The 26,640-nt window shown below is 40.9% G+C and overlaps 2 protein-coding genes across 2 annotated transcripts in view; both read left to right on the forward strand.

Annotated features, from left to right (window-relative positions):
* The window catches only part of LOC110487730 (vascular endothelial growth factor receptor kdr-like), a 73,650-nt gene extending 68,648 nt beyond the window's left edge, over positions 1-5,002 (forward strand). The window contains exons 28-30 of the mRNA XM_036942928.1: positions 729-801; positions 1,039-1,139; positions 4,080-5,002. Of these exons, the coding sequence (XP_036798823.1) occupies positions 729-801; positions 1,039-1,116 (151 nt within the window). The 3' untranslated portion in view covers positions 1,117-1,139; positions 4,080-5,002. The remainder of the gene's footprint in view (positions 1-728; positions 802-1,038; positions 1,140-4,079) is intronic.
* A 15,792-nt stretch (positions 5,003-20,794) lies between these two features.
* cdx4 (caudal type homeobox 4) lies at positions 20,795-24,568 on the forward strand. Its single transcript, XM_021562168.2, has 3 exons — positions 20,795-21,376; positions 23,239-23,384; positions 23,497-24,568. Exons 1-3 carry the CDS (start codon positions 20,938-20,940, stop codon positions 23,725-23,727), a joined length of 816 nt encoding a protein of 271 aa, XP_021417843.1. The 5' UTR covers positions 20,795-20,937; the 3' UTR covers positions 23,728-24,568.
* Positions 24,569-26,640: the final 2,072 nt, after the last annotated feature.

The following is a 26,640-nucleotide window of genomic DNA, read 5'->3' on the forward strand; positions in this document are numbered from 1 at the left end:
GAAAATACTATATCTTTAGTTCTGGAAAATATATTTCACCGCGGTTTAGATGGTACAAGATTCTCTACATGCTACTTGCTTGTTTTGGCACATCAACTGATATTAGGCGAACTATTAGAATTTTAGCAACTAGGAAATGTCAGAGGGATTTCTGCATATTGTGCTTTTAAAATAACAACCAATCACTTCAGTACATTGTTCAAAGCACACACCATTTTCTTAACATATGCTTTGCTTGGCGGTTCGGCTACTTACTCTTAAAGAAGTTCATGTAGATCTAGTTGAAGACAGTGAAAGACCTGATTAAGGTTGAGATAAGAACTATATACATTGGCAATGAGATGTTGAGGGAGCCCAAAGCATTGTGGCCCCTTCAAGGAATTTCCTCCCAAACCACAGACCCTGCTTTAGGGTTTAGGTCCACTTAAAATAATATTTGTCAAGCCCTCGTTTCACAGGTCCTACGAGTGTGTTTATTGAGAATGTGTTGAAATGCTCTAATAGCAGTTATCCCTTAAGCGGAATTAAGCAGCCATTTGATTCTCTGCGTCTGTTGAAAAGCAAAATAGATAGAGGTTATTTTCAAAGACCAATCCCACTGACACTATGTAATTGTTCATTAACTTGATTATGTTCCCGCTTTTTGTGTTTCTCAATGCCGCTTTTTGGCACGTGTAATCTTGGAATTCCCTGATTGGGATCTGATTTTGGAAATCTTATCCCTTCAGGAACATCCGGCCGGGAAGTGTGAAGACCTTTGACGAGGTTACCATGGAGAACAGCTCTAACGACAACCATGAGGTGAATTAACTCATCACCCCCCAACTTAACATGAGGGTGTCTCTTCACTACAGAGCTGCCTAATTAGTAGGGTGTAAAACATCTGGCTTGTAAGAATAGACATATGTGAGACCACGCTTTTGTTGGACTAGCTCTGACACTTTCTCTATCATTCTCTCATCCTCTTTCTCTCTCTTTCTCTATCTCTTTCACTCTCTTTGTTTCCTGATATTTCCCTCCCTCTCTCTGCACGTGCAGGGGGGACAGTCGGACAGTGGGATGGGCCTGTCGTCTGACGATGGGAACACGCTGAAGCGCCTGGAATCTTTTGCCTGACCTCCCTGCATCATGGCCCTGGCGTGAGTACACCTAATCCCCATCTTCTCTGTCACTGACATCATCTGGAGACGCAGAGAGGGGCGGATAGAACCATAGTGAGAGGCAGAAAGAGGCAGGGGAGCCACCGGCAGAGGCAGGTAGGGGTAGAGCGGCAGGGAGGGGTAGATGGGCTGGGAGGGGGGGTAGAGAGGCAGAGGCGGGGAGGGGTGGAGAGGCAGAGAAGGGTAGAGAGGCCGAGGCCGGGAGGGGTGGAGAGGCAGAGGCCGGGAGGGGTGGAGAGGCAGAGGCCGGGAGGGTTGAGAGGCAGAGGCCGGGGGGGTTGAGAGGCAGAGGCCGGGAGGGGTGGAGAGGCCGGGAGGGGTGGAGAGGCCGGGAGGGGTGGAGATGCTGGGAGGGGTGGAGATGCTGGGAGGGGTGGAGAGGCAGAGGCCGGGAAGAGGCCGGGAGGGGTGGAGAGGCAGAGGCTGGGAGGGAGGGAGAGGCAGAGGCCAGGGGGGGGTGGAGAGGCAGAGGCCGGGGGGGGGGGGGGGGGGGGTGGAGAGGCAGAGGCCGGGGGGGGTGGAGAGGCAGAGACCGGGAGGGGTGGAGAGGCTGGGATCGGTGGAGAGGCTGGGAGGGGTGGAGAAGCAAAAGAAGGGTAGAGGGGTAGAGAAGCAGGATGGAGAGATGTGGGACGCAGAAAGAGGTAGGAGAGAAGGAGAGACAGGGTGCTGGACCTGCCCAGGAAACCCACCCACTGGCCTGGAATGTAGACGTTCGGATTGTCACACACACACACACACACACACACACACACACACACACACACACATGGTCCCTATCACCCTCTGAACCTCAATGACAGGTTTTTGCATTTGTAAAAAGAAGCCATGCGAGAGCCCAATCGAGACAAAGGACTCTGGGGAGGGATATTGCCCTAAGGTGACAACCCAAAAGACAGAGAACAAAAGTCCAGTGGAAGTGTGACTTGGGCCTGGGTGGTTTAACACTAAAACTCAAAAGGCTGCTCGGCCTGATTGAGACATCCTCTGACAACTTACTTATCAAGGAGTTTCTACGTGTTTAGAGTAGAGGCAGTGTTTCATACATCACTCAACTGCTATAGTGTGAGATGACATGAGAGGTCGGGGCCAAGGAGGCACTCTGTCCAAGCACTCTGTCCAAGCACTCTGTCCAAGCACTCTGTCCAAGTACTCTGTCCAAGCACTCTGTCCAAGCACTCTGTCCAAGCACTCTGTCCAAGCACTCTGTCCAAGTACTCTGTCCAAGCACTCTGTCCAAGCACTCTGTCCAAGCACTCTGTCCAAGCACTCTGTCCAAGCACTCTGTCCAAGCACTCTGTCCAAACACTCTGTCCAAACTCTCTGTCCAAACACTCTGTCCAGAGTCAATCTAACAGATGTTAACAGAGTAACAGTGTCATTGCTGAGGAACAGTTGTGGACTCAGATGTCTCATCACCCTGGATGTTATCTGGTCCACTGTAATCAGTCTGTGGTGGCTGTTGTCTAGCATCACCCTGCGTCTTTGAGAATGAAGGCTCCCCTACGCAATGAACTGAGAGCTAATGTTCAAATAGAGAACATTCCATTATGCATGTACAGTCCACCCACTGTCCCACATAAACCTGTGGTTTGTGTAGATTTAGCTTTTAGAGATTGTTTAACATGTTCTGACAAGCAATAACAGCTAACAAACAATGTATTTTTTCAATGCAATAATCATAAACTGGCAGAAAGGGTACAGGAAAACATCCTTGAGTGGAGTTTGATGTGAAATTACCATGATTAATGACACTATTCCGAAACCCCCAATGAACAAGGTCTTGGTTTGAATAAAACGTTATGGATCCCCTCCCTCAGCAACCATTGTTCCCTCCCAACCCCAGCCCCACACCCCCATCAACCCATGTACAGTGCTCCCATCGTCTCTGTGCCCCTATGTGATGCACAACGCTGGGTAGAGAGAGACTAGAAGACCACTACCTTTGGGCACAGCCTTAGCTTCCATGGCCTCTTCCATGGGAGAACCAGTCACCAGAGGCATGCAGAGAATTATCTATTTATTGAGGGGAAAGAACCCTTACTGGGTCGCCACTCGATCACTGTCACCTTTGACCTTCTGGAGGTTTACGAGGGAGGGCCTCCCTGGCTCTGTAATGGTCCTCTAGCTTTGTGCTGTAGAATTCCACGTGGCACTCCCTCTTCCCCACTTGCAGTTGTCCTATACCCTCTCCCTATAGCTCTCTCTCTCTATCTCCCTCTCTTTGTAGACGTGTGTAAATGCTTGGCATAGTATTCATGTCAGTACTTGACTCAACAAAAATCTCAAATGTAATACACCACCCTGTCATTTCCCTAGTCTCATAGTCAATGCAGCTAGTCAGTCATGTGATTTACCCCACTGGGATCTGACCTTGCGTCCCTGTGAGCTAGGTTCTGGAAACTCCTAGCAACCAGAAGACAATAGTAGTCAATTACTCATATAAGGAGTGTTTATGGGAGCAGAAGTGAGAGAGGCCAGAGAACATGATTGATGATATCCTTTATGAACAATTTATCATGGAAATGTATTATTGGTTTATTACTGAGTCAGTTTTTAAACATGTATGTTCTCTCTCTCTCTCTCTCTCTCTCTCTCTCTCTCTCTCTCTCTGTCTCTCTCTCTCTGTCTCTCGCTCTCTCTCTCTCTCTCTCTCTCTCTCTCTCTCTCTCTGTCTCTCGCTCTCTCTCTCTCTCTCTCTCTCTCTCTCTCTCTCTCTCTCTCTCTCTCTCTCTCTCTCTCTCTCTCTCTGTCTCTCTCTCTCTCTCTCTCTCTCTCTCTCTCTCTCTCTCTCTCTCTCTCTCTCTCTCTCTGTCTCTGTCTCTCTCTCTCTCTCTCTCTCTCTCTCTCTCTCTCTCTCTCTGTCTCTCGCTCTCTCTCTCTCTCTCTCTCTCTCTCTCTCTCTCTCTCTCTCTCTAGGATGAAGGAGGTGAGTAGGAGTAAGGAGTCGGTGCTGATTGAGGAAGAGAAGGACAAGTACCCGCGGCCTGTCTCCTCTCTGGACTTCATCCTGAACAACTCTTCCCTGGAGCCTGGTCTGGAGTGCCACAGCCCGCGCCCTGACTACAACTACATAGTACGCCCCTCCACCCCACCTGTGTAGCCCTACCCCACCCCATCGCCGTGGGAGACCCCCCCCCCCCCCCCCGCCCCTGGTGGAGAGTCTGACTGAATGCCTCAAGGCCTCTCCTTTGTTCTCCTCTGTTCTAGCTCACCCTGGTCTTCACAGCGCACTGTAAAACGCCTGCTGCTGCCTCTCTCCTCTTAACTTCTTCCATTTCTCCTCATCCCCGGGGCTTGAGCTAGAGACAAGTTTGAGACGCTTTGTTACAACGTGGGATCTGTTACTTTAGGACTGTGACACCTTTCTGTGTATCTGCACTTAGCCTGCCTGCTTCCCATCAGCCCACAGTGCAGGAAGGAGGAAGAAGAGTCTGCCTTCTCAGCCTGTCCCAGGGGTTCATCTATGTGCTGCTGGTCTTCTCCATACCCCACTGTGATATCCACACCACAGGAGGTTGGTGGCACCTTAATTGGGGAGGACGAGCTCGTGGTAATGACTGGAGCGGAGTAAGTGGAATGGTATCAAGTACATGAAACACATGGTTGCTATGTGTTTGATGCCATTCCTTTAGCTCCATTCCAGACATTACTATGAGCCGTCCTCCCCTCAGCAGCCTCCACTGATCCACACATACAGATACCTATAGATACCGATAGACCTACAGTGCTTTCAGAAAGTTTTCATACAGTTGAAGTCGGAAGTTTACATACACTTATGTTGGAGTCATTAAAACTCGTTTTTCAACCACTCCACAAATTTCTTGTTAACAAACTATAGTTTTGGGAAGTCGGTTAGGACATCTACTTTGTGCAAGACACAAGCCATTTTTCCAACAATTGTTTACGGACAGATTATTTCACTTATAAGTCACTGTATCACAATTCCAGTGGGTCAGAAGTTTACATACACTAAGTTGACTGTGCAGTTAAACAGCTTGGAAAATTCCAGAAGATGTCATGGCTTTAGAAGCTTCTGATAGGCTAATTGACATCATTTGAGTCAATTGGAGGTGTACCTGTGGATGTATTTCAAGGCCTACATTCAAACTCAGTGCCTCTTTGCTTGACATCATGGGAAAATCAAAATAAAACAGCCAAGACCTCAGAAAAAAGTCTGGTTCATCCTTGGGAGCAATTTCCAAATGCCTGAAGGTACCACGTTCACCTGTACAAACAATAGTACGCAAGTATAAACACCATGGGACCACGCAGCCGCCATACCACTCAGGAATGAGACGCGTTCTGTCTCCTAGAGATGAATGTATTTTGGTGCGAGATGTGCAAATCAATCCCAGAACAACAGCAAAGGACCTTGTGAAGATGCTGGAGGAAATGGGTACAAATGTATCTATATTCACAGTAAAACGAGTCTTATATTGACATAACCTGAAATGCCGCTCAGCAAGGAAGGAGCCAGTGCTCCAAAACCACCATTAAAAAGCCAGACTACGGTTTGCAACTGCACATGGAGACAAATATTGTACTTTTTGGAGAAATGTCCTCTGGTTTGATGAAACAAAATGAGAATTGTTTGGCCATAATGACCATCGTTATGTTTGGAGGAAAAAGGGTGATGCTTGCAAGCCAAAGAACACCATCCCCACCGTGAAGCACAGGGGTGGCAGCATCATGTTGTGGGGGTGCTTCGCTGCAAGAGGGACTGGTGCATTCACAAAATAGATGGCATCATGAGGTAGGAAAATTATGTGGATATATTGGAGCAACATCTCAAGACATCAGTCAGGAAATTAAAGCTTGGTCGCAAATGGGTCTTCCAAATGGACAATGACCCCAAGCATACTTCCAAAGTTGTGGCAAAATGGCTTAAGGACAACAAAGTCAAGGTATTGGATTTTCCATCACAAAGCTCTGACCTCAATCCTATAGAAGATCTGTGGGCAGAACTGAAAAAGTGTGTGCGAACAAGAAGGCCTACAAACCTGACTCAGTTACACCAGCTCTGTCAGGAGAATGGGCCAAAATTCACCCAACTTATTGTGGGAAGTTTGTGGAAGGCTACCCGAAACGTTTGACCCAAGTTAAACAATTTAAAGGCAATGCTATCAAATACTAATTGAGTGTATGTAAACTTCTGACCCACTGGGAATGTGATGAAAGAAATAAAAACTGAAATAAATCATTTTCTCTACTGTTATTCTGCCATTTCACATTCTTAAAATAAAGTGGTGATCCTAACTGTCATAAGACAGGGATTTTTTTACTCTGATTATATGTCAGGAATTGTGAAAAACTGAATTTAAATTGATTTGGCTAAGGTGTATGTAAACTTCCGACTTCAACGGTACCTCTTGACTTAATCCACATTTTATTGTGTTACAGCCTGAATTCAAAATTTATTAAATAGATTTTTTTCTCACCCATCTACAATTAAATGTAGAATATCAAACAAGATAATATAAAATCATAAGACAGTTATGTATATTCTTCTGTATATCAAATTATATATACATTAACTTAATTTCCTTTAAAGACTCAGACATTAGTTAGAATCTAAATATTGCACAATGTTCTCATTTGTGAGGTCCTCACACAATACCCCATAATGACAAAGTGAAAGCATGTTTTTAGACATTTTTGCAAATTTATTGAAAATGAAATACAGAAATAACTCATTCACATCATTATTCACACCCCTGAGTCAATACTTTGTAGAAGCACCTTTGGCAGCGATTACAACTTTGAGTCGTTCTGGGTAAGACTCTAAAAGCTTTCCACACCTGGATTGTGCAACATTTTCCCATTATTATTTTCAAAATTCTTCAACCTCTGTCAAATTGGTTGTTGATCATTGCTAAACAACCACTTTCAGGTCTTGCCATAGATTTTCAAGTAGATTTAAGTCAAAACGGTAATTCGGCCTCTCAGGAACATTCACAGTCTTCTTGGTAAGAAACTGCAGTGTAGATTTGGCCTTGTGTTTTAGGTTTATCCTGAAAAACTCCCCAGTCCATAACGATAACGACAAGCATACCCCTAACATGATGCAGCAACCACTATTCTTGAAAATATGGAGAATAGTGTTGTATTGGATTTGCCCCAAACATAACAATTTGTATTCAGGACAAAAAAGTGAATTGCTTTGACAATTTTTTTGCAGTATTACTTTAGCTCCTTGCTACAAACAGGATGCATGTTTTATACATGTTTTTTTCTGTACATTCTTCCTTCTTTTCCCTCTGTCAATCAGGTTAGTATTGTGAAGTAACTACAATGTTGTTGAGCCAACCTCAGTTTTCTGCTGTGACAGCCATGAAACGCAGTAACTGTTTTAAAGTCACAATTGGCCTCTTGGTGAATTCCCTGAGCAGTTTCCTTCCTCTCCAGCAACTGAGTTAGGAAGGATGCCTGCATCTTTGTAGTGACTGGGTGTAAATAATGACTTCACCATGCTCAAAGTGATATTCAGTGTCTGCTTTTTCAAATGTTTACCCATCTGCCAATGGGGGCCCTTCTTTGAGAGGCATTGGAAAACGTCCCTGGTCTCTGTGGTTTAATCTGTGTTTGAAATTCACTGCTCGACTGAGGGACCTTACAATTATCTGTATGTGTGGGTTACAGAGATGAGATAGTCATTCAAAAATAATGTTAAACATTATTATTACACACAGAGTCCATGCAAGTTATGCGACTTGTTAAGCAAATTTTTACTCAAGAACTTATTTAGGCTTGCCATAACAAAGGGGTTGAATACTTATTTCATTTAATCCATTTTAAATTCAGGCAGTAATACAACAAAAAGTGGTAAAAGTCAAGGGGTGTGAATACTTTCTGAAGGCACTGTATGCAAACCTAAAGACAGGCTCAGGTATTCATATGATCTACTGTGAACAACACTAAGAAGCACAACAGATTCCAGACGTATAACACATGAAATGTAGTGGTAGCAGGTTATACTGTTGTGTAAATTAAGAATGTGTAACTATGTGGATGTGTTACGATGGGGATAAAACATGTAACAGAGAAAGAAAATAGGTTGGAGAATTGAGGCGTTTCTTGTTTTACTATTTTATTTCTGTACAAATGTTTTATAGAATAGAAAACTGGAAAGTAAATGTGCTATTTTATTATATTAAGTAATAATGATTGTGTTTTCTTTTAGTTCGTAATATGAGGTTTAATAAACATTCTTATCACAATGTTGGTATTTTCAAGCATGTATTACTCAGCTTGACTTTAGCTAATGCTCACGTTTTTAAAAGGCACCTGTCGGACAGATCATCGGAACGGTTCGTGAATAATTGAATCTGACAGTTTGAAAATAATTCTCACTTGAGTACTCCGATCCCCAGTCTTCCCAGTGAACATGTTTAAAAATAAAAAAAAAATCCCATTTCGCCTCAGAGAGAAGAAAGGGTTGAGACTGTAGATGGGTATTGGCCCAGTCTGAGTAGTAGTAGTTTCAACAGCCCATAAAGTCCCAATGCCCTCTGAATAGGGTTGAGGTATGAAGGGTACAGGGCAAAACGGAGAGTAATACCACACTGCTTTGGATTTAACACTACTTCTTTACCGTGAAGGCATTTTAAATGAAAAGTCCTATTTGGATTCCTTCCCCTATCCCGATATGGGCCCGTTCATGAGGAAAACCTAACTGTATATTATTATTATGGCCTGAGTGCAAAAAGGAAATGAGATGATACAAGAGAGCCACATGGACAAAGCTAGTTAAAAACATGAGCTTGGATTAGAATTCCACATGAAGCGTGTGTCTGAGAAAGCACTAGTAAAATAAACCATGCATATTTATTTAGGTTTATATTATACGTTGTCGCTTATTAATCCAGATCAAATGTCCTCTTAAATATGTCACACTTAAGAGTTAACCAAAGGATTTGTACCCTCTGACTCCTTGATAACAAGATATGGAACATTCCGGTTTTTAATTCCAGATTTATATGCTATATGCTATATGCATATGCTATATGTTTCCACTGCTGTGTACACTTTAATTACATTAGGAAAGATGAAGGAATGTACTGTTTGTTAGCAGGAATGTTTAGAATAGAAGGCTTCTGCTACTGATCCATTTTGTTACGCTAAAAGTGTTAGTGTAGCTTGCAGGGCAGGCTACGGGAATCTTATGTGTTATCCAGGCTGGTCACAATACACTGGTCACTGAAAGTTATGTTATCTACTTTCTCACGTTTAGCCTGTAATTACCTTTAAAAACAAGGCTGTTATGCACAGATTTAAGGACAAAGTATCAGGATGAAGAGTTTAAATGTTTGGAAAAATATGCATCTTTGGTTAAATAAAACTTCAAGTGACACCAGCTAGTCTTTCCTTACAAATAGGAGGAATTTATCGTTTGTGTGTGTTAAGCTACTACAATGTGCCAATACAATACATTATTCATTAAGGTTTATTATGAGTCCTGTCTCTAAACCCCGAAATCCTGCCAAATTATGTTTGCGTTGTTAATGTGGACTGACTGGGTCTTTTGTTCAATGTGGAGGGGAAAAGTATATGCACTGATATTTTCTATCAAATATAGATTTTTGTCATCTAAATGTATTTTTATTATTAACCAAGCATAAGAAGTGAATAAATGAATAAAGATCTATATATTTATAAATGACTTCTAGTCCACTCCTCATTTTTTCTGAAGTTGCTAACATTGTTTAATATATTAACCCTCTGCTTTTTTTAGGACATGATCCTCTTTAATCTGAAGTGCTGACACCATAGGTAATCAGCACCATTTTGAACACATATCAGCAGAAAAAAATATTTGTTGCACAACTTGTCTGTGGCTGGGAATGTGGAGATGGGTGAGACGTGTATCCACTGTATGTGTGTGTCATCAGAAGGCTACACTCCGCTGGTCCTGCTCCTTAACCAGCGAGACACGCTTCCTGAGCGGGGCAAGGTGTCGGCAGCCTGTCTGTCAACGGGACAATGCCCCTCGGAGCAGGAAAGGAAGGGGGCCTTAATCATCCTGGTCACGACCGGAGGACGCCACCCCGCAGTGAGCTTCCTATGGGGCCACGCTGCCCCCCGACCCCCGTTACTGGCACAGGGTGTGCCCACTGGGAACGCCACACGGAACAGGTTGGGCTCTCCACTGTCTCCGCTCATCACTCTGGTTTACACTGATTTACGGTATTTAAAGCTAGGTGAACGTGAATGTTTACCACAACACTCACTGTCCTCCTTCTATACGAGACCAAACCAGTGAATTATTGAAACCTCAAGCCAAGCAGGTCAGCTCCGATGTAAACTGATTCCAGAATATGGAATGTAAATAAACATGGGAAGCATGCTGGGGATGAGGAACCATCATTGTTTGGCTACAAACACAACAAGGCGTGCTTCTTTACTCACACAACTAGTAGTTTTCCACACACAGACACAAGCAGGAAAACCTCACTGACCCTTTCTTCAGGGGCTGGTCACTAGACAGACTCCCCTCTTGGGATCACTAAGCAGTCATAACTTCTGAATAAGGTCGAATAAGAATCTCCAAAGACAATTGACATTGCAAAAACTACATTGGACACCAATAATGTGCAGAATATTGATCAAATATGATCCTGACATATACTATAGAGTATGAATATAGAAGCTGTATTCTCTTAACATGCATCTGTAAATCCTGGATGACATTATAATATAGGCTGAATTCAATGCAACAACAACGCTGCAATAAATGAACTACAGTGCCTTCAGAAGGTATTCACCACCCTGGACTTTATCCACATTTTGTTGTGTTACAGCCTGAATTCAAAATGTTATTTTTTTTGTCATTGGCCTACACGTAAAACCCCATAATGTCAGTGGAGTCTTTTGTTATCAATTAAAAATGAAAAGCTGAAATGTCTTGAGTAAATAAGTATTCAACCCCTTTGTTATGGCAAGCCTAAATAAGTTCAGGAGTAAAAATGTCCTTAACAAGTCACATAATAAGTTGCATGGACTCACTCTGTGTGCAATAATAATATTTGACATGATTTTAGAACAACTACCTCATCTCTGCACCCCACACATACAATTATCTTTAAGGTCCCTTAGTTGATCAGTGAATTTCAAACACAAATTGAACCGCAGAGACCAGCAAGGCTTTCCAATGCCTCGCAAAGAAGGGCACCTATTGGTAGATGGGTGAACATTTTAAAAAGCAAACATTGAATATCCCTTTGAGCATGCTAAAGTTATTAATTACACTTTGGATCATTACACCCAACCTTCCTAACTCAGTTGCCGGAGAGAAAGAAAACCTCTCAGGGATTTCACCATGAGGCCAATTGTGACTTTAAAACAGTTACAGAGTTTAATGGCTGTGGTAGTTGAAAACTGAGGATGGATCAGCAACATTGTAGTTACTCCACAATACTAACCTAATTGACAGAGTGAAAAGAAGGAAGCCTGTTCAGAATAACAATATTCCCAAATAATGCATCCTGTTTGCAGCAAGGCACTAAAGTAATACTGCAAAAAAATACTACTCCATATTTTCAAGAAAAATGGTAGCTGCATCATGTTATGGTTAAGCTTGTAATCGTTAAGCACTGTGGAGTTTTTCAGGATAAAAAGAAACACACAGACAAAATCCTAGAGGAAAACCTGGTTCAGTCTGCTTTCCACCAGACAATTGGAGATTAATTCACCTTTCAGCAGGACAATAATTTCAAACACAAGGCCAAATCTACAATGGAGTTTCTTACCGAGACAACGTTGAATGTTCCTGAGTGGCATAATTACAGTTTTGACTTAAATTGGCTTGAACATCTATGGCTGTCTAGCAATGATCAACAATCAACTTGACAGAGCTTGAATTATTTATTTGAATGGGCAGATGTTATACAATACAGGTGTGGAAAGCTTTTAGAGTCTTACCCAGAAAGACTCACAGCTGTAATCGCTGCCAAAGGTGATTCTAACAGGTATTAACTTAGGGGGTTGAATACTTATCTAATCAAGTTATATTAGTGTTTTATTTTTCATAAATTGTTTACAAACGTTAACATTTGTCTTCCACTTTGACATTACAGAGTATTTCGTGTAGGTTGTTGACAATTAAATCTGTTTGAATCCCAGTTTGTAACACAACACAATGTGGAAAAGGTCATGTGGTGTGAATACTTTCTGAAGGCACTGTATAATGCAATGAATGGATAGATCTGGAAGAAATATGTAATATCCGGAATCCAGAACTGCTTTGCCATTCAAGACAGAAACCAAATAAACCAAAGAAATGGAGCGGTGCTGGTCTTTCATAACAGAGCCTCTCAAATGAAAACATCCACCGTGAACGTACAATGAAAAAGTGGTGTTGCCCCTCAAACAGCTTTACTCAAGGTCATGAAAATAGCACCGTATGTTGTTTGCCTGGTCATTTGAAATATGACTAATGAAACAGCTAGTCAGATATGACACAAAAAAACATAAATCTGCCATGTGAAGTACCCAGGGCAGGATATGAGGAATGTGATGAAACATCATTAATACAATGCGTTGACTGTAACTTACCCTACTATAACCAAAGCAAAACGAGCGTATCCCCTCTGATGAGTCAGAGTTTGTGTGCTGCCCAAGGTAACAACGGCCTCTGCAACAACACCAAAACGGACCTGGGGGAAAAAAACAACATCCCGTTTGCATCTAATTAAAGGGCGTCACCTATTGAGCTCTGTTTTCATTTCTTTCCTTTGGAAAATGGTATTTACGAAAAAAACCTCCCTCCCCAGCGTTCCCACTTCCACAGCTCCTTCCCAAGACAAACACAGCACCCCATAGCAGAATGCTCCATTAATCACTATAACAGAGGTGACACACTGAGGGCCTTCTTGAAACCATGCCAAAACACATTCCGTTAATCAGGGGGAAAACAGCACAGATTGAACTCCTATCATATGCAGATTTGAAGCCATCCACCACACAATAATGCCCAATAACTACAAAAAAAAAACAACACAGGTTAGCCCCAAGCCCACTACTATACAATGCAATTCCCAGACCCCCTGCTCCAAGAAGGTGGACTGCAGGCCACGTCCAAACCTCCTCTCAACTAGAAGCAGAACAATGGGCCGGATGCTGTTTCCACAGTCAGACTAGCTGGAGCTTCACCCCACCTTTAAGCAGCAAGGAAGTATCACAGACCAAGTCAACAACAAGTGCATCGAAATAAATAAAGACTACCCCCGAAAATGGACTTGTGAACTCCAGGGGTGTGGAACAGAAGGTGTACTAGGGTGAGAAAGAAACACTGTGTATAAAGACCATCAGAGTTCCAACAAACATTAGCAGGTTCCTCTCCCAGCTGTGACAAACGTTTGGAGGTTAATTAAAGGCAACCTACATGAATTCGCTTTTTATATTATACTGAAACTCCTGAAATACATTTAGACTGCAGAGAAAATGCATTGCATCTGCAAGGCTGTTTCAAGGCAGAATGAGGTCTAAAAATAAAAGCCCTCCCTCCCCTTTATCATCTGATTCAGACCACAGAATCTCCAAAACACAGTAATACTATAACTGCATTGTCTTAAACAGACCTCCCCTGTTGCCTGACATGAAAGAGAATGGCCTGCAAATCAATGCAAGGCTAAACAAGGGATGGGATTACACATTAATTAATTCATGAATGAATGAACACAAGACCGCTGCAAGTGCTGGCACTGTTGCATTAGACCCAGACGAGTTGAGACTAAACCAATCTCTGAGTTCACTACCACAGATCTGAGGACGGCCTCTTGGTGCTGACAGGCAACAGGAAGTAGTGATGTCCCAGCAGACGCAGCCAGCGGGGTCCGGGAAACCAGGATTAGTGCCGCAGCCTGCCATAAACATGTGTTTGTGCTCATAAATAGCCACGCCGTTTCTCTGAATTGATTATGGCAAAGTGGTCTCTGCATTTTTCCCATGCCTCTCTGATGGTTTCAGCACTGGGTTCTTTCTGTGTTCTCTGACCCCTTCCGATGCAGTCGTAACACGGGTGAGCTGCTTTCACTGAGGTTTTCATTTGAATGACAGGGATAAATGTGCAAACAATTCTCTCTTGAAATAATGGTTGGTATACTTCGTCAGATACATTTTCGGTGAAGACTAGGATGTTTTTGACAGATCTTGGAGCAACTCCATCATGTACAAGTCCAGTTCAGTCAGTCTGTAATATTTCTGAAAACTCTTTACCCCAATGGCATGCCTGTCAGATACAAATTAAGACTGACACAGGCATTCCATTGTTCCACTCATCTGTTTTTCCAAATCTTTCTTTAAAATCCTAATTGCACTAGAAATACCACAACACCCCCTGGTGGCTCTCCTGGGAGCGATTCCAGAGGGCATAGAGGGAAGGGGTCAAAACTAGATTTTGCAGATTTTGCTCACAGCCACCATTAAAATCTATTACCCATAAATTGGTTAAAACCAAATCCCCCAACAAATAACTCCAGGCTGCAAAAGGTTTGGGAACTGAATGAGATGGAAGAAATAACACATTCACTTAGATTACAAAGACCTACATTTATTAAAAGATGGAGCCCAGTAATGAGACTATTAATGGCATGAAATTAACCCCCCCACCCCCCCCCCCCCCCCCGCTCTTTTTGTTTATAATAAGGATTATGTCTGGCTTAAATTATTTATGTTATGTTAATGCTTCACCTTATATATTGAACTGCAACAATTGGTGTTAATACTTGCCTGTTTTTAAATGTAAAAAATGACCACCCTAATTGAACTATGTCCATCTCATCTCTCTAATGCACAACACATGAATGGAAAGGAACCAAAATATAATGGAATCTTTGTTTTAATTTTTTTCAAGGGCATTCAGTCTTGAAATGAGCATGTTCTACAATACATTTATACAACACATTAAATCCAAATTGATTGGTCACATACACATATTTAGCAGATGTTATTGCAGGTGTAGCGTATCACATTCTATCCAGAGCAACAATGGCCTAGTATTTAGACACAGCTATTTGATGGAATTCAATACTTTGTCAGTAGCTTGTTGTACTTGATGACTACAGCCTGTGAATAAGTTGTTTCTCTCACTTAAAATAGTGTACAGTAAGTTTAATCACTCTATGACTAGGACAGGAGTTAATGGAAGTGCAGCTGTTGATACACACACAGTAAGTACATTGTGCTCTTCAACTTGAAGCTTCCTGCACACGTTTCCTCTCTAAAAATTCTTTAGTTCTTAAAAAAAAAGGCATCTCCTGTCCTGTAGACACACAAAATGTTCACTGTAAATCTTATGATAACACACTGGGCTGTTTCGACAAGCTAGCAAAACACCCGTTTCTGTTATCCCCTGACGAAAATGATTGAAATACTTTAACCTGAGTTGGGCTTCAACAAGCATCCTATTTGAACTTGAGAGTGCATGTGAAGACGTTACATCCCATCAACAAACTGAGAACCACTGTCTCTTGCTCTATCAGTGTCATATGGGTCAGTCAGAGCGGAATCTGTAGAATTTAAAGGTTACAAGGTCATGTTTTAGCACTTATCCTGCAGTGAAGTCCTGGGGTCCATCTCAACAACATCTGGACTTATGCAACCAACTAAAAACTGGTGCTTCTCCAACCTCATGTCACTGCCTTTAGAATCATTTCTTCTCAATATTGTGACGGTTGGAGATATGGAAGCAGAAACATACTGTAATATGACTCTATTGGACCTGTGGAATCATTATTTTGAGACCACATGACTATATATTTTGTGTTTAATTGCCATAGTGATTTTGAGTTTACAAAGAGAGAAGAATCAAATGTGCAAAGAGGGGTTCACACTGTCGTCAGCAGAGGGCAGTCACTGACAAGAAGAGACGCAGTCACAGGGAGCAGCACAAACTACACTGTGCAGAAAATAACAATAACGAGGCTATATACAAGGAGTACCAGTACCGAGTCAATGTGCAAGAGGTACAAGATAGTTGAGGTAATTGAGGTAATACAGTATGTACATGTAGGTAGGGGTTAAAGTGCCTAGGCAATCAGGATATATAATAAACAGAGTAGCAGCAGCGTATGTGAAGAGTGTGAAAGTGTGTCTATGTGTGAGTGTGTGTGTGTGCATTTCAGTTAACAGGTGTGCCTTGTTAAAAGTTCATTTGTGGAATTTCTTTCCTTCTTAATGCGTTTGAGCCAATCAATTGTTTTGTGACAAGGTAGGGTTGGTATACAGAAGATAACCCTATTTGATAAAAGACCAAGTCCATATTTTGGCAAGAACAGCTCAAATAAGCTAAGAGAAACGACAATCCATCATTACCTTAAGACATGAAGGTCAGTCAATGCGGACAATTTCAAGAACTTTGAAAGTTTCTTCAAGTGCAGTTGCAAAAACCATCAAGGGCTGTGATGAAACTGCCCTCATGAGGACCGCCACAGGAAAGGCAGACCCAGAGTTGCCTCTGCTGCAGAGAATAAGTTCATTAGAGTTACCAGACTCAGAAATTACAGCCCAAATGAATGCTTCACAGAGTTCACATCTCAACATCAACTGTTCATAGGAGACTGCGTGAATCAGGCTTTCATGGTCGAATTGTTGCAAAGAAACCACTACTAAAGGACACCAATAAGAAGAAGACACTTGCTTGGGACAAGAAACACGAGCAATGGATATTAGACCGGTGGAAATCTGTCCTTTGGTCTGATGAGTCCAAAGGTGAAATTTCTGGTTCCAACTGCCGTGTCTTTGTGAGATGCAGAGTAGATGAACTGATGTCTGCATGTGTGGTTTCCACCGTGAAGCATGGAGGAGGAGGTGTGATGGTGTGGGGGGGCTTTGCTGGTGACACCGTCTGTTATTTATTTAGAATTCAAGGCACACTTAACCAGCATGGCTACCACAGCAGTCTGAAGCGATAGCCCATCCAATCTGGTTTGTGCTTAGTGGGACTATCAAATTGTTTTTCAAAAGGACAATGACTATTGTTTTTCAAAAGGACAATGACCCAACACACCTCCAGGCTGTGTAAGGGCTATTTGATCAAGAAGGAGAGTGCTGCATCCGATGACCTGGCCTCCACAATCACCCAACCTCAACCCAATTGAGATGGTTTGGGATGAGTTAGACTGCAGAGTGAAGGAAAAGCAGCCAACAAGTGCTCAGCATATGTGGGAACTCCTTCAAGACCATTGGTAAAGTATTCCAGGTGACTACCTCATAAAGTTGGTTAAGATATATATATATTTTTTAACTAGACAAGTCAGTTTAAGAGCAAATTACTATTTACAATGACAGCCTACACCATCCAAACCTGGGCCAATTGTGAGTCACTCTATGGGACAACCAATCACATCCAGTTGTAATATAGCCTGGATTTGAACCAGGGTATTTGTAATGACACCTCTACCACTGAGATGCAGTGCCTTAGACTGCTGTGCAACTCGGGAGCCCTGTGAAGTGGTCATCAAGGCAATGGGTGGCTACTTTGAAGAATCAAAATCTAAAATCTATTTTGATTTGTTTAACACTTTTTTGGTTACTACATGATTCCATATGTGTTATTTCATATTTTTGATGTCTTAACTATTATTCTACAATGTAGAAAATAGTAAAAGTAAAGAAAACCCTTGAATGAGTAGGTGTGTCCAAACTTTTGACTGGCACTGTATGTGTATAGTGTGGTATGTCAATAAACATCACTGTATACATATTATATTTACATGTATTTATTACTAAACTCCTTACATAAACGTGCAATCCAGTTGCCCAATAATATAGAAGTAACTTTGACACCTCCTGTAATTACATATTGTACAAACCTATGGAATGCACTTATCAAGGTACATACAGAGGGACATCAGCTGATGATGTGGTTTCAGTAGGAAACAATATATATACATAGATTTATTTTATGAAGATTCTGTTTGCTATTCTGCGCTGGAATAACTTGTACACCATATAGGCCAACTGTAAAGCAATTCAGCTTGCATTGTAATTAATATACACTCAGCACAGAACTGTACTATATGGAGCACAGTATCACATTCCCTGGTAGATGGTGCCCTCTTGAGGGGACTGCATGGCCGTTGTTAGGTCTGGATTTAACCTCTGGTTGGCCACTAATGGGAGTTCTGTATCCATCCACAAGGAAGCAGTGGCTTTCAATTATCTCAGCTCAAATATCCTTCCACCAGAGCCTGGGGAAATAAGTCATTTCTTGGTTACAGTCAGTCAAGGCACCTGACTTGTATCAGAGTTTTTTGCCTGTTTAGTGTATGGTCAATGAGATTCAGAAGCCATACTTCACTTTGAAATATGAAATAAAATGCCTGTAAATGCAGTAGACACAAATGGACAGATGTCTCTATGTGTAGCACATGCCTCTGATTTGTTTTCTTCACATAAACCAAACATTTGCATTACAAGGCACTGGCATGGTCATGGCTTCTTGAGCACCTCTCCCAACCACCCGAAAAAGAAAAAGAAAGCATGTTTCCGGTTTAATATTTGTTTCCATACCTTTAACACAAACAAAAGCAAGCTGGAGGGCAATCTTTATCTACTTTGGGTTTATTTGATGCTAGATGACTCCAACTGTCTGTTGTGAAAAAACTATAATCAGTCATATATAAAAACATAAAATGCTTTAAAATAAATAAATAGGCCTATGTGTAGGCCTAGTAAAGTGCATGTGTTATTAGTATTGTTGTTATTAGTATTAGTATTGTAGTATTGTTGTACTTTTGTACTTCGATTCGTTTGGATTGTTTTATGATAGCTATTGCAATTAATTCGAGACTTTTTATGCAATCTCTTATGTAAAATAGGGACGGATAACAACTAAGATCATGCCTAACATATTGGCACGCACGGGCGCGAGACCACGTTGTCGTTAGTGGGTGTCATAGGTTAAACCGGAATTAGCTGTGAAGTGCGACCTTGAAGTGTCGAAGTGCGAACTAAAAGGAATGTGAAAAGTTCGCCTTGCTACAGGAGAAAGTCTCATCATACTTTGTACCTATTTTGCAAGTGAATATCTTTAACAAATACGATCAGCTTCCGAAGGCGTGAAACGTGTCTGTGGACATGGGAGACGTTGCCTTCCCATATTAACAGGTTTAGCCCTAAAGACATTATTCAACCAAAGGAGAGGAGAATGTGACGGTTGTGTTGGACCTGCAATGTAAATGAGGGTTCCCCAACTGGCGGCCCATGTGCGGTTTTATTTGGCCCACCAAGTTTTTAGAGCATAAAAAAAATATGTATGTTTTTATTATTTGGGGGAATTTTCCTTTTTGGACTTTAAAAACACCAGTAGATCTGCTCCAAGTTATTTTAATTTTGGAAATCTCTTTCCAAGTATTCCCACGCATAATGAGAGAGATATGTGATCATATACAAACGTAAGCTAGGTTTGAAATTATTATGTTTTAGTCAAATATTATATCTGTTTGGGCTTCTTGTGGGCAATTTGAAGTCTACAAATGATTTGTAATTATGTTCTGCCCCCCTAACCATCTGTCCAAGAAAAAAATAGGCCTGCGGCTGAATCTAGTTGATGATCCCTGCTGTAAATGTTTAATGGTATTTTTTATTATTTATTATTCTCTGACACAAAACAGAATGACAACAACACAATCAAGAAGTTGACAGCTACAATTGCACGTTATATAATTGAAAGCCTACAAATAGCACAGTAATAGTCCTGCATTAAAATAAGGCCAACATCTTTATTTCTAGTAAGGAATAATGTATCCAACTTAATAGGCCTAAATAAAAAATATTGTTGAACACTTTTATTTATTTGTTATTTGACCAGGTAAATTGACTAAGAACACGTTCTCATTTGCAGCAACGACCTGGGGAATAGTTCCAGGGAGAGGATGAATGAGCCAATTATAAACTGGGGATTATTAGGTGACTGTGATGGTTTGAGGGCCAGATTGGGATATTTAGCCAGGACACTGGGGTTAACACACCTACTCTTACAATAAGTGCCATGGGATCTTTAATGACCTCAGAGAGTCAGGACACCCGTTTAACATCCCATCTGAAAGACAGCACCCTACACAGGGCAGTGTCCCCAATCACTGCCTTGGGGCATTGGGATATTTTTTTAGACCAGAGGGAAGAGTGCCTCCTACTGGCCCTCCAACACCACTGCCAGCAGCATCTGGCCTCCCATCCAGGAAGTGACCAGGATCAACCCTGCTTAGCTTCAGAAGCAAGCCAGCAGTGGTATGCAGGATGGTATGCTGCTGGCACAAAATAGAAAATATATAGCAAGCACACTTAAATTAGGACACTTCAATTGGCCTGAGAGATATGTAAAAGTCATAACGTGTTCAGGAGCATATCCATTTAAGCATATTGTTTGTTGGAGAAGTTGCAATTCACTTTTGCAATAAATTTGATTATTGGCGCCAATATTTCAGATTTGGGAGTGGAGTTTGCTCTTTTTGGGGGTGATGCGTAAAACAGGCGCTAGAGGACAGTGGGTTCGCCAGCATAATTGACTCGTCATTTGAATGCAAATTGTCGGGGTTTGAAGACTCTTCTGACGTCAGGAAGGAAGACCCTAGTATACCTTTGCCACCACCACCTTGACAACAGAGCCACATCCTGTGAGACAGTATCGCGTCAGGAACTACTTCGCATTTAATTTGCACCATTGGACTATACACAACATAACCACAGCAAGAGGATTGTTATTTGATTTATTTTGACGCAGTTGCAGGGCAACTATGTACACTTGAAAGTCACTTTTGTCACTTGTTTTCAAATCATGCATGTGGGATACCTTTTGGATAAAGAAGGCAGCATGTATCACCAAGGACCTGTAAGACGATCGGGCATCAACATCCCACCACAGAACTTTGTTCCCACGCCACAATATTCCGACTTTACTGGATACCATCATGTGCCAAACATGGATACGCACGCACAGTCTTCGGGGGCTTGGGGAGCTCCTTATGGCGCACCAAGAGAGGACTGGGGCGCCTATAGTCTGGGTCCTCCTAACACTATTCCTACGCCCATGAACAACTCATCGCCGGGACAAGTTTCCTATTGCTCACCTGAATACAATCCCATGCACGCGCCAGGGTCAGCAGTATTGCAACCACCTCCAGATAATATTTCTGTTGCTCAACTTTCCCCGGATAGAGAAAGGCGCAATTCTTCTTACCAGTGGATGAACAAAACGGTACAATCATCTTCCACGGGTGAGTAAGGTCACAAGCTTGAGCCAAGAAATGCATGCCACTGTTAAAATCATTCGTGCACATCATCAACTCATGCCAAACCACATGTTTATATTTTGCTAAGAGTCGGAATTGTTGTGTTCTTCTCGTGTGCTGTGAAAACTGCTGGTGTTGGCTCATAAAAGTTGTGCAAGTGCAACAGGTAGTATTTAGAAAATTGATACAATATAAAAAATAATTGCATACTTTAAGTGCTAAATCTCACCGTAAAAACGAATAACCTCATGCGTAATGAATGGGTGCATTGTGGTAACATTTTGGAGAGGTTCGTAACGAATAAAAGGAAGCACTAACATGACATTATCTAATCATGATTTAAATTAGATGTCACCAAAATCACACAGTCGCATGTAACATTTTTGTATTGGACACATTTTGAAAACTGTAAAATGCAATTTCAAGGCATTCAATTGTAAATCACAACAGACTCAAAAGCGAAAGGAGGAAAATGATAGGCTCTAGATCGAATTTGTCAAATTCATTATTGACAATGCAACTATAGGCCTACAATAGCGATAATAGTCTGATAAACTATGCTATTAATTAAAACGTTAACATCTTAGTTATTTTCTGATACAGGCTTTTATCCTTGTGGAGGAAACGATGAAGGTGTCAAGATCTGAAACGGCGCCAGGCGCACTTGTAATGCTAATTTCTCGACTCCCGTAAACTAGATGTGAGGTCTACTTTTCCTGCTACATTGTCTCGGGTTTTGAGGTTATCCGTCATATTCAGGCTGCGGTCTCTTTTAACACCTCATTTTACTTTGATATGCACCAAAGTGTCTTCCTCGGCTCCCATTCTTCGAGTTATATTGCCGGAAAGGGTGACGTTTTTCACAGCAAATAAAGAAAGGTCTTTGACGAATATAAACAAAGCTTTATAACTTGGCAATAAACCACAGCATCTCTTAATTCGCTAGAAATTAAATATGTAGAAAATATAATTCGTTTACTTTAGGCCTATATTTATAAATTAGACTAAGTAACAGTAACATAAGCCTACATTAACTCGTATATTTCGTTTTATAGCTTATTAATTAACTTGGTTATAAAACGAACCACTGTAAAATCCTGAAATTCTTTTAGCCTAGATGTCTTTTTCTGTATTTGTATTATTAGGCTAGCTTATCAAACGTGTTGTCAAGTGTTTAGTTCTAGGAGGCTATCCCGGGTCTTGTCAAACGTGTCAAGCATGACCTATAGCTAGCTATAACTATTAATATCAACATGTTTCAATGTTGTTCAAAACGACTAATAATATTGTCTACCTGATAAAAGGGTATGTGGTTATGATATATTGATCAACAAAGCAACCTGATCCAAGCTAGAGAAATGTCTGAGATAGTATTGCCTTGTTAGTCCTTTGTGTTGTCGTGTGTTGCCTCTTAACACTTCAATGGAGTTTAGGTAATATCTCTGAGACTCTTTGTTCTGCAGTTTGTTCAAAAAGTGAGATCAAAAGATCAGTGGCTCAATTTGCATATCTACCAACAAAGCAACACAATCTAGATTAACATGATAGCCACCACTTCAGTTGATAGAGCCTAAAGATGCTACATACACATTTTGAGATGTGTTAGATAAACGAATCGTAAAGTTTAATAGGCATTGATAATTAACCTGTTGATTGTCCTATTTCTCTAGTATTAAACCTACTTGCTATAAATACCTCAAATTACTGCTATAAAAGTGAATTTAAAACAAGAATGAACTTCAGAGTTTAAATAGCCTATTGCTCCATTATATATTATATATTGAAGTATTCGATGTTCATTGTGACTACGGAGCATATTGAATTCTCATAACTTCTCATAATTTCAGGCAAAACAAGAACGAAGGAGAAATACAGAGTGGTTTACACCGACCACCAGAGACTGGAGCTGGAGAAGGAGTTCCATTTTAATCGTTACATCACTATCAGAAGAAAGTCGGAACTTGCGGGGAACCTTGGCCTTTCAGAACGACAGGTAGGTACCAATTCATGGTAGAGCATTATGGCCCTAGACTTGATAAATCAAATGATGAATCAAATATAAAACGAAATACCAATTTTGACACATTTTTCTTTTACATTTACAGGTGAAGATCTGGTTTCAAAATCGCCGAGCCAAGGAAAGGAAATTAATCAAAAAGAAAATGGGATCTGATGGCAGCGGAGGATCAGTGCACAGTGACCCGGGATCAGTGAGTCCTCTGCCGGTACCAGGCTCACTCAGTCCGTCGGATATTCACGGCTCTCTCTACCCACCCCCCGGAATGAACACCTTGGCATCTATTAGGAACATACAGCAAGTTACTGTCACTCAGTAGAATCGAATTTGGACCATCCAACATAACTGAGCACTCCGACACGCTGAAAGGACAGTTCCGCAAGACTTGGCTCCCAATGGATTACTCAGACGTCCTGAAGCACATGTTGTGGATTACGAGAAATCGAGAAACAAGATGATTTATAATTGCAACGAAATGCTGGAGGCTCTTCAAATATACTTTTTTATAGAATAGTTCTAATAATAAAATAAAAACATACAAAAAATAAATGTATGGTTCAGAAATGTAATGCTTAACATGTTTGTTTGTGTCTGAGTTATTGAGATAGGCAATATAATTTTCTGTATGTGATAAGGTGTATACGTTTGTTAATAAAATGAGAAATCACGTAGGCATTACATTTTATTTGAAGTTTAACTGGACAGAAAAGGCATATTATTAATTTTGAGTTTCTGTTTGACAAACTTTTAGTATTTTCTGCTCCAATTTGATTGCAAAGCACACTTCCTTAATACGGGGAAAGTGAGGCAGGTTTTAAGAGTGATACGGGTAGAACGTTTGTCTGATGGCAACGTTCAAAATGAAAATAAAATGTGTTTTTTTGCAATAACGTTATATCGTTTTCTACTTATTTCATTGACTGGAAAAGTATAGCGTACTACTGCATAATAACAGGAATGTGAGTGTGCATAGGCTTACTGTTTTCTAAAACACTTTATTGTTGATGTATATATTTTATATTTCAAAACCATACAAATGATTTATCAAGGGCTTCATTCATTAGGCTATTGCAGTTAACATGCTCTTAAATTGTTTATCGCCCTTCTGTTTCTTTTCCAAACTATAAGGATGGGATTAAAGTTCATTCTGACCACCCAGCATGTGTCAAAGGGAATATTTGATTGGTGATGTGCATGTAACATATTTTTTTATATTTTTTAATCTCTCTTAATTAAAAAAGACCTAGACCTATAGCCCTTCTCATGTGAATAATGGCACATCGTTTTGGAGTTGTTATTTTTAAATTGCACCAAAAATGTTGCTATTGGCCAAAGCAACACAGCTACGCAGTCACTTTTTGTAACGGGATTCTATATAGTGTCAAGTTGTAGACTTTGTAGTCTAGGACTAGGCCTACTTATGCTTGTCCACAAACTGTCAAACTGTCTTCTCAATTCATGTTGACATTTGAGCCATTAATATGGATAAATAAGTAGTGATCTATTCGTTGGGATAGGTTCAATGTAGGTTCAAGCCTATGGGGTTATATTACATGAACCTGTAAAAAGGTCACCCAAGACTGTCATTAAAATGGCTCATAACATCCTCATAACCTAGCCTAGGCCTACTCCAAAAACATGCAAGAGATCCGTATAGAAGTGCACAACCTCAACAAACCTGTTTTCCTGTGTTTCATATACACTGAGTATACAAACATGAAGAACACCTGCTCTTTCAATGACATAGGCTGACCAGGTGAATCCAGGCGAAAGCCATTATCCGTTATTGAGGTCAATTGTTAAATCCACTTCAATCAGTGGAGATGACAGGGAGGAGGATTTTTCAGCCTTGAGACAATTGAGACATGGATTGTGTATGTGTGCCATTCAGAGGGTGAATGGGCAAGACAAAACAAGTGCCATTGAACTAGGTATGGTAATAGGTACCAGGTGTCAAGAACTGCAACGCTGCTGGGTTTTTCATGCTCAACAGTTTCCCGCGTGTATCAAGAATGGCCCACCACCCAAAAGACGTCCAGCTAACTTGACACAACTGTGGGAAGCATTTAAGTCAACATGGGCCAGCATCCCTGTAGAACGCTTTCGACACCTTGTAGAGTCCATGCCCCAACAAACTGAGGCGGTTTTAATGAAAATGACGATAATTCATTTTAGTGTAAGAACTGTTTGAAAAGACCGGCTGAAATTTCAGCCTGTTATGGTGGGATGGAGTTTTGACCTGCCTGACTGTAAATGAATTAATAGACCAATAAGAAAGTTCCAAACCTCTGCCAATAACAGATCATTTTCAGTTTTCCCCTCCCCACTCAGACGCTTCACAGACAGTCCTAGAAAAATTATTGCTTAAGAAATTGCTCTTTGAAGCTATATTTTGTTCCTTTTTGACCATTTGAATTTACAACAATCATAGTAAGGTACTCAATTGTTACCCAAAAATGATTTGATATTGACATAAAAATGGCTGAATTGGAACTTTAAATTAAAAAGAGACACAACAAATAGCTTCTTAACAAAGAGCACTTTCTCAAGCAAGAATTTTGTTGGACTATTTGGAAGTGGTCTGAGTGGAGAGGGGAAAACTGAGAACTAGCTGTTATAGATGCAGTAAAGAGGTCAATGGAACTGGTCAAAACAATGGATTTGCCATGGAAACACGTGGGGGGATAAGATGCTGTGGGGAAAAGATCCCGAATCTCATTGCCCACCAGCAAAATTAGCCTACATTTAGGCTATTGTTAATATGTGTATTCCACACTATATTGAGGAAATGCTGAAAAGTCTTAAGTCAATAAGTATTCAACCCCATTGTTATGGCAAGCCTAAATAAGTTCAATTGTAAAAATGTGCTTAACAAGTCACATAATAAGTTGCATAAACTCACTTTGTGTGCAATAATAGTATTTAACATGAGTTTTGAATGACTACTTCATCTCTGCAACCCACACATAAAATTATCTGTAAGGTGCCTCAGTCGTGAATCTAAAACACGGATTCAACCACAAAGACCAGAGAAGTTTTAATAAATGTATCACTAGTTACTTTTAAATAATGCCACTTTAATAATATTTACATATCTTACTTTACTCATCTCATATGTACAGTTGAAGTCATAAGTTTACATGCACCTTAGACAAATACATTTAAACTCAGTTTTTCACAATTCCTGACATTTAATCAGAGTAAAAAAATTATGTCAGTTAGGATCACCACT

Source organism: Oncorhynchus mykiss, chromosome 14 (genome assembly GCF_013265735.2).
Source record: "Oncorhynchus mykiss isolate Arlee chromosome 14, USDA_OmykA_1.1, whole genome shotgun sequence".
Taxonomy (NCBI): domain Eukaryota; kingdom Metazoa; phylum Chordata; class Actinopteri; order Salmoniformes; family Salmonidae; genus Oncorhynchus; species Oncorhynchus mykiss.